The sequence below is a fragment of the Glandiceps talaboti genome, chromosome 18 (assembly GCF_964340395.1).
Source record: "Glandiceps talaboti chromosome 18, keGlaTala1.1, whole genome shotgun sequence".
Taxonomy (NCBI): domain Eukaryota; kingdom Metazoa; phylum Hemichordata; class Enteropneusta; family Spengelidae; genus Glandiceps; species Glandiceps talaboti.
The window spans coordinates 12,835,001-12,844,044 of NC_135566.1; the positions used below are offsets into that span (position 1 = coordinate 12,835,001).

Sequence of the window (9,044 nt, forward strand, 5' to 3'; positions counted from 1 at the left end):
CTACCATGCCCTCGTCTAGAGTTACCGCGTTTTGCCATGGACTCGAGAAACATTAACTTCAAACACAGGCGTTCGTCCCTGTCTTGACACTAACATAGTAGCAATCACTATAATTGTTGCATCCGACTGATTTGAGACATCGTATCGTGCAACCACAAGAGATATCTACCACCACAACAATGGTTGCCACAGCGACAGGTTGCTGTTTTGAGCGAGTTGAGTCAGACATGATCAGTATACATATGTACACGAAATACTAGACAATGGTTGGGAAGCTCCGAGATTCCTTGCCGTGTTTTGCAACCTATTTACTTATATTTCTTGGATTATCAGATTATAGCGATGGGGTTAAACGCGTGACTATTGGTATTCTGATTCCCTGGTCTGGCTACGTCGATCTGGATTACGACTTCAAAGGTCAGCATAACGTTGGGGCTATTAATTTGGCCATAGAGACGATCTCCGAATTAGACATGGTCGACACATTTCATTTCAGGTAAACGGAATCTTTACTTTTCAATTGTTGTTTTTGCAAAGACAGTCAACGTGTTTGAATGAATCTGATGTCAACTTCAAGTCAATTACTAGTATCATCATGAACATAACATCACCAGGTCTCATACTGAAAACTGAAAGCGACATTTTATAATAAAACTGTTTTCTATCATCTTTTATACCCACGCTTACACAGTAGAGACTTTTATACTATGCTGCGAGCGTTCGTTCACAACTTCTCTTGAATTGGGATGATATATAAGAGTAGACGGCTCCAGGCTACGACAGACTTTTAGTGCGTGCGCGTGCGCGCGCGCGCGCGTGTGTGTGTGTGGGGGGGGGGTGTAGTTCATCTCATATCCAGACGCCATAGGAAAAATCAAACATCATAGCGCTGTATGTATTATAATCTCATATTTAGAGTCAATGTAAAATTAGATTATATTACATATTATTAATATACAGTGTTTTGGACGAGAGATACCGGATTCAGCTGCGTGGAGCAATTAAAAAGCACATGAGTTGATCACGTGTCAAATATCGGAAGAATACGTCAAACAAACGTACATACTGCAAATTAAAAATCGTTCATGTACTACTACAATAGCGACAACTAGCATAGTAAACAGTTTATTGTTCACTTCCAAAACCGGTAACCGTACTACAAAAAGAAAGAAAAAAAAGTTCAGACCAGATTTAAACTGAATGCCTTCCGTAAGGACAACATTTGTAGGTTTTCGTTCCTACATCCAATATGTAGTTGTTGGAATGCAACAGAAGTTACAGAACATATGCGATTAGTCATGTTTGAAGTATGTACCAAATTATATTGAATTTGAGGTATGCATTTTCAAGATATAGCCAATTTACTGAAAATCATTAATTATGCAAATGAGTCATTAAAACTAAAAAATGCTGCATCACAATGCTTTTTAGAAGCTGTGCATTTTGTCTTCATGGTTGATGTATGTAGTATATTGAATTTGGAAGGTGTATTCTCAAGATTTAGCCTAATTACTGAAAATCATTAATTATGCAAATGAATCATTTAAAGTAAAAGCTATATTATCAAACTTTATGTGTCACATGAACTTTGTTATCGTCAATGTATGGACCAAATAATGTTGAGTTTGCAGTGTGCATTCTTAAAGTATAGTCTAATTACTGAATGTCATCAATTATGCAAATGTCTCATTAATACTAAGCTTTTGGAGAAATGGGCACCCTGGTATTATGAATGTAGCTACCCAGTTATATAGAACTTGTAGCTTACACTCTTCATATATAGCCTAATTACTGAAAATATTAATTATGCAAATTACTCATTAAAATTAAAGCTACATCAACAAGCTTTTTAGCATATCTGCCCTTTGTTTTGTTTGAAGTATGCACCAAATTATATTCAATTTGAAGAATTTATTCTTAAGAATTAATGAAAATCATTAATTATGCAAATGAGTCAATAAACTACAAGCTATGTTATCAAACTTTATATGTGCACTTTGTTATCATCAATGTATGTCCCAAATTATATTGAATTTGAAGTCTGTATTCATAAGATATAGCCTAATTACCGAAAACAATTAATCATGCAAATAGCTCATTAATATTCAGTGAATGTTTACCAAAACCTAATTAAGCCAGTCGTTTTTGAGTAAATTGTGATACAGTTACAAAGATACACAGCCACACACAGACACATACACACACACACAGACAGACACACACACACACACACACACATACACACAGATACACACACACAGACAGAGACAGACAGACAGACACACACAGACACACACACACACACACACACACACACACATACTTTTCATCCCTAATATATAACCTTCCTTTACGAAAGGTAAAATGATTAAATTTCAAATGGCTGTACAATTTACGAGTTCCAGAAAATGTTATAGTCAAACATTATCTAAGTTTATGTTTACTGCTAGTCTGCCACAAAGACTATCTAGATTCTATATTTTCTCAAACCAGAGCTGTTATTTCTTCCGCAACACCCCTTGACGGTGCCGTAAAAGAGGCTGTGGTTTACGACGATGAGATTCTAAGATTGTTTTAATAGTGTCAGCTGTAAAAAATATATAGAAGAAGGTAGTTTTTTCGAGGTACTATAGTGACACGGCTTGAGCAGAAATTGGAGTGAAGACATGGTTGAACAATACCTTTCGTAGAACCAAAGAATGTGATTATATCATGTCACTGATGCGAAGGGAGACGTGCGCAAAAATAATGCGTAAACATGTGGACGTCATTAATAAAAGATCACGCAGTCACACCGACCTTTCTACAACAGCAAATGTTTCATGTTTTACATCATTTTAAGAAACGTTAACTATGGATTTTGGAGTCATTTTCCTATAGCCTTTCATAGGAGGAGATTTAATATAAAAATTATATCAATCTACCATATTACTTCACGAAACGAAACTCCTACAGTTGACTATATTTTTTCAGTCAAGCGGTTGTTTATTTATGTATTAATTATATATATGACACCTGACCCTTTACGGGGAGGAGACACGCGAATACAAATAACCCGAATTGGATATTGTATTGTATTGTATTGTATTGTATTGTATTGTATTGTATTGTATTGTATTGTATTGTATTGTATTGTATTGTATTGTATTGTGATGTATGTATTGTGTTGTGTTGTGTTTCGTTGCGTTGCGTTGCGTTGCGTTGTGTTGTGTTGTGTTGTGTTGTGTTGTGTTGTGTTGTGTAGCATTGTGTTGTGTTGTGTAGCATTGTGACTTTGTCTAGCATCTAAACTACTCGCGTTGTTTATACATCGAATGACCTTTAGACGTCAATATTTGTACATACACGGGTTGTTTCAGCACTATTTTTATGTCATCGCTAGCAACGGAAGAGGGGGTTCATATAATTGAAAGTGTCTGCATTGGTATACGAAAAACCAAAGAGATCCCAACTGTCTACAAAAACAAACATGTGCATTGTCAAATATGGCAAAGAAACGGCACATTTCCTATTATTAATATAATCTTGAACATTAGCATTGATGAGTCATTCTATTCAATTGGTATGCCTTGGCTATTAGCAACACTTTTATGCGAGAACTATTTCAATCACTGTATTGAGATCATGTTTCAAGACCGCGATATTGGTGGAGTGGTGGTGGATGTACAATGAAGGGATGGTGGTGATGGAGTGCGGGGGGATGGGGTGGTGGTGGTAGTAGTAGTATACGTAGTAGTAACAGTTATGGTGGATGTAGTGTAGGGGTGGTGTGTTGGTGTTGGTGATGGGTTGGTTGGCTGTGATAGTGGTAGGGTGGCGGTAGTGGTAGAAATCGGGTGGTGGGGTTGTGGTAGGGGTGGTATTTGTGGTAGTCGTGAAGGTGAAGTAGTGGTGCGGAGTGATAGTGGTGAGAATGGTGATGGTGGTGATGGAAGGGGCGGTGGTGGGGTTGGGCTAGTGGTGCGGATTGTAGTGGTGATAGTGGTAGTGGTGCGTGCGTGAATAGTTGGACGGTGGTGACTGAACAATTGTATCGTTCAATGCGAAATTCGTCACCAATTTCAACCATGATTACGTAATTGAACTAATTTCAATTTGCTTACACAAAAAATACTGTATATGTTTTTAATACACATTTTCCCGAACTTTCTCTCTTATCTTAAAGCTTATCACTTTACACTCATATCAAACACTTTATTCAAATGACCTATTTGGCGACATACAGTAATCATTTCAAATGAAAGAAAAGTGAAGGTATTAAACAGGGTAACTATGTTGAAATTCACGTCATCAAAATAACTGTGGGTACAACGTATATCTATGACTGGGAAAGCCCCGACAGTTCCACTCGTACTAGCGACGTGATAGCGAGCTGTGCAACATATATATAGCCCTGTCAGATGTTCTCAAACCTGAGTGGGATTCTGTAGCTATGTGTATGTATGTACCTGTAGAACAAAAATCAAGAGGAACGATTCTCAGCACAGAAGAAAAATAACAAATTATTATTTATCATCGGATATCATGATCAGGGTGTCACTATCTGATGTTGCCTTGCGAACGTGATCGTAAGACGTTACATAGCCCAAGGAAATGCAATTCTTACTTTGATATTCATGAGATAGTAAACCCATGCCATCGATATTACTGTAACAACAAACGTAAAAAAAACCAAATCAATCGATATGAGCGCCAGCGGCAATATCCAGATATTATTTTTAGTGTTTTCTCTATGTTAAGAGTTTGAGGACAAAGAGCTACTCCTGCGTAGTTTAATCGATTGACGTGAAGATAACAGTCCATCCATGTTAGCGGTATATCGTACTCGTTTCTGATACGCTGTAGGTTCTATGCAATTAATGACTGAATATCGGGTTCCTCATTCTGCAGATACATGCGGATATTCTGGAGATACATTTGTCGTTGGTATAACGATGTTGAGCAGATAATGCGTTCTCCGACAAGACAAGATAGAGTAACATTGGTTGTTGTAAGCTTTCAATTGGGCAATGCTCCTGGTATTGATGGAGTCTCATCCACTGGCAATATTTTTTAAAATTAAAAAATGTGCCCGCTTATTGTCGTGGAAATGATTTGCAAACTTGTTTTTGTATGTAATTCTTGAGTTAGTAGTCTTCTCAGCTGATTGGGTTGAAGATGTCACTGTTTCGATACACATACACAAAATAGGGTTATAGTGGGCAGACGTTTCTGTAACATTTTAGGCAATCGACTCTATACAAGGTTAGAAAATAACAGTCGTATTGTTGATGAGCAGGCGATTTGATGATATGGTCTGATATTATGATAATTTAAGGCAACATTGGACTGTTTATTACCATGGTTACAAGGATGCTTTAGTAAAAGTGAAACATGTTTTGAGCACCTCATATACATAGCTAATAGCAATGCAAAGTACAGAGAGAGAGAGAGAGAGAGAGAGAGAGAGAGAGAGAGAGAGAGAGAGAGAGAGAGAGAGAGAGAGAGAGAGAGAGAGAGAGAGAGAGAGAGAGAGAGAGAGAGAGAGAGAGAGAGAGAGAGAGAGAGAGAGAGAGAGACGTACACATACACAAATGCATTCGCTTGGCTGTCACCCAACTCATCTCTGAATATGAAATGTTTTAATTTACCCGGTAAACGACCGCTCCCGAGGTTTAATTTGGTTCACATCATGAACAAAATATTTCGGGGGGGGGGACCCTTTCAGACCATCAGAATATTCATGCCCCCCTTTGATCCTCATTTTTTTTCATGCCCCCATTGCTCTCCAGGTCCCCCGTAAATTCTGATCCCAGCCTAGTGAACTAGCTGATAACACTTAAAGATACACCTTGACAATAAAGTACACTCAACCATTAAAATTCATCTTTATTTGTTCATCGTGATATTTCCCAAAATGAAATATCAGCTCTGGTTTGCGAGAATGATTTGTTCTTTAGTCTATATTGAATATTCAACCTTTCAATTTCAGTATTGCCACACGTGACTCCAAATGTGACTCAAAGGCTGCAGGAACAGGTACAGTTGAACTCATTCAAGATGAAAATGTTGACGTCATAATAGGTCCGCCATGTTCGGAAGGTAAGCATTTCATGTGATCTCATGCTTGGTCCACTGTAACGAGTTCATGTGACGTCATAGGCCCATTTGTGTTTCGAAGGTAAGTACTACAGTATAGATGTGATGTCATAATAGGCCCACTGTGTTCAGAAGGTACTTCATATGATCTTGTAAGATCATGTGATGTCATAGGTCAACTGTTTTTAGAAAGTAAGTAGTTCATTTGATGTCATATTAGGTCCAGCCTGTTCTGAGTCAACATGTTTTAGAAGAAAGTGATGGGATTTATCCTACTTTCGGATTTTGCAGAAGGGCGGGGGTGGGGGTGGGGGTGGGTGTCTTAGACTTTTTGTCGACCCGATGGAAAACTCCACCACCCCCAGCTCGAAGAAAATGTACTGTGCCTTAGTTCATGTGACATCATAATGGCCCACTGCACTGTGTGTAGAAGTTATAAGCAGTTCACTGTTATCCGCCTAATTGTATCATGGGGGGGGGGGGGGATTTGGCAGCAGACATCTCATTGGTAAGAATTTTTTTTTCATAGAATGGAGAATGTTAATGATGAAAGTTAATGATGGCAGGAGAAACTTTTGTAGGGAAGTTTGTGAACTAGTTTATAGTTGACATTGACCTGGGAACCACAAACATTTCACCACTATGGTTATTCGTCATTGTAGCATAATTGAACTGTTTCTAGACAATGCTTAGCTAATACAACCTTGTCGATCTCCTGTACCATTTATGTAACAACAACAACAACAACAACAACAACAACAACAACAACAACAACAACGACGACGACGACGACGACGACGACGACGACGACACCAATCGGGACACCAACACCATCAACAGTCGCTTGTTTCTTTCTTTCTGTAGCTTGTTTGTTATCCGCCCAGTTAGCATCATACTGGGATATACCGATTATTTCCTGGTTTGCTGTCAAGAGAGAGTTGAATGATAAAGATTACTACACAACATTGGCACGTACATTTGGACCATTCAGCAGAATGGCAGAATTTTTCCTGATGATTCTTGAAAAGTATCATTGGAATCGTGTGGTGTTTATTTCTTCAACGGAACTACTTTGGGATGATGCCTGTAAAACGTTTGTCCGGGTATGTATTTCATCGTATGTTACATTTTCCTGTCTTATAAAATCAAACGCTTCCGATTGGCAATATGCCATATCGTTTTTCATCAACTCTTGAAGGCTTTCCTGTGATGTAGCGTTTGCGGTTGAAGTTGATATTTCAGAGAGCAACCCAATAGTTGGGTGAATCTGGGAGAAAATCACTGCAAAAAACATCCCCTTATTTCCGAAATCCGGGAGGTTTTACCTTCAAGGACACATAATCCATAAGAGCTTACACTACACGTACACTGTTTGCCCTATGATGTTTACCATAGCAAGTACCCCTATTTTACGATTCAACAGACCTAGATAGCCGACGAAAAACACTTCCTTTTCCGTGAAATTTCTAACAAGGATGTGTACCTTCTTCGTCTGGGACTGCCATCAGCAGGACCATAGTGAACCCTCCTTTTATAATTTCACTCCACGTGTTTTTCCTTTAAAAAGGCTGACCACATCAAATGTCACAGAGCATGTTCTCTTTTACACTAAATTCAACATAGGGCCCCAGTGTCAAATTCCGCGCTTATTCAATAATATTCTAGCTAGTATATTGATAATACAGTTCAGTACGGAAAAGTCAGACCACAGCATATGATGTACTAACATAAAGGCGTGCACACTCCAAATGGGAGGCGTGTCACTCTCACGTTCCTGCAAGCTAGAATGTGGGACTGCCATGGGAGATCAAATCAAGATCAAATCGATCTCACACTCTTTATCACTGCGCGAGTTAAATTTTGTTTTATAAACCCACTGTTGATTGTTTTTTTGTAGTCACATGAGTCAGCAGGCGTAAGTATTGATTGACCAATAGAATAACGTGTATTAAATGTAGAACCGGAACTACGCACATTCCAGCAGACGATAACAAAGTGAACGGGCTCATAATGTTGACATATATACGCCGCGCCAAAGATGATAAAATATTGGCGACACATTTAGGTAGGATTTCTCATACTTTTGTTATGATCGGAGAATTTGAACCCCTCGGAACATATCGATTGTTTACCCTTAGAGACAACGATTCAGGTGAACGAGTAATGATCGAGCCACCGGGAACCGGTACCCGGCAACCGGAGAAATGCCAACGACTACAAGTCGTCAGAGCCATTTTGCTCGAAAATGGAATGTAAACTTGTTATTGTATGTGCATCTACATACTAGTATTTAATTGTAAGCATTCATACATTGGCAATATTATGGTCATGATGTTTGAAAGTGAACCATCCCGACGCGTCGTGTGCCTAGAGGTCGGGTAAACTCAGCTGAACGTAGCAGCCACCTCGCCATCAGCCACCGATGGGGGCGCTGTTCACAGTAGCCTGAATAGCTCAAACCACAGACACTCGTGACCATGCTCAAACTATAATAGCTTGTCCGTCAGCAAGGAAACAACGCATTTTAATTGCTGTAAGTAGTAGTCATACTACCTTTGAATACTTAAATTTGTCCCTGGAAGAATAATTGTTGTCTTTATTGAAATTATTAATCTTTTCATGTTCCACCATGTAACGTATAGGCATATATAGCAATAGGGAATCAGTGGACATATTAGTAAATACACTCTAACCAACTAGTACACATTATCAGTATGCATCTCAGCTATAGCCCTGTATAGGTGGTTTGAAATAATTATTATCATTCATACCCAGCAGACACGACTTTATGAACTCAATATGGCCTTCTGGGTAATTTCCAATCTAATACTAACAGCTGTAATTGACAAACAATAGAGTGTGCACACATTTTTATAGCTGTAAGTAGTAGTGATACAACCTATTAATACTTGAATTTATCCCTATAAGAATAATTATTGTCTTTATTGAAATTATTAAACTTTTCA

General features: G+C 38.5%; 1 protein-coding gene across 1 annotated transcript; it reads left to right on the top strand.

Moving 5' to 3' along the window:
* Positions 1–263: 263 nt before the first annotated feature.
* On the top strand, positions 264–8,008 carry LOC144449700 (receptor-type guanylate cyclase gcy-14-like). The gene is made up of 4 exons (XM_078140277.1): positions 264–496; positions 5,972–6,081; positions 6,943–7,181; positions 7,976–8,008. The coding sequence occupies exons 1-4, from the start codon at positions 264–266 to the stop codon at positions 8,006–8,008; spliced, it is 615 nt and encodes a 204-aa protein (XP_077996403.1).
* Positions 8,009–9,044: the final 1,036 nt, after the last annotated feature.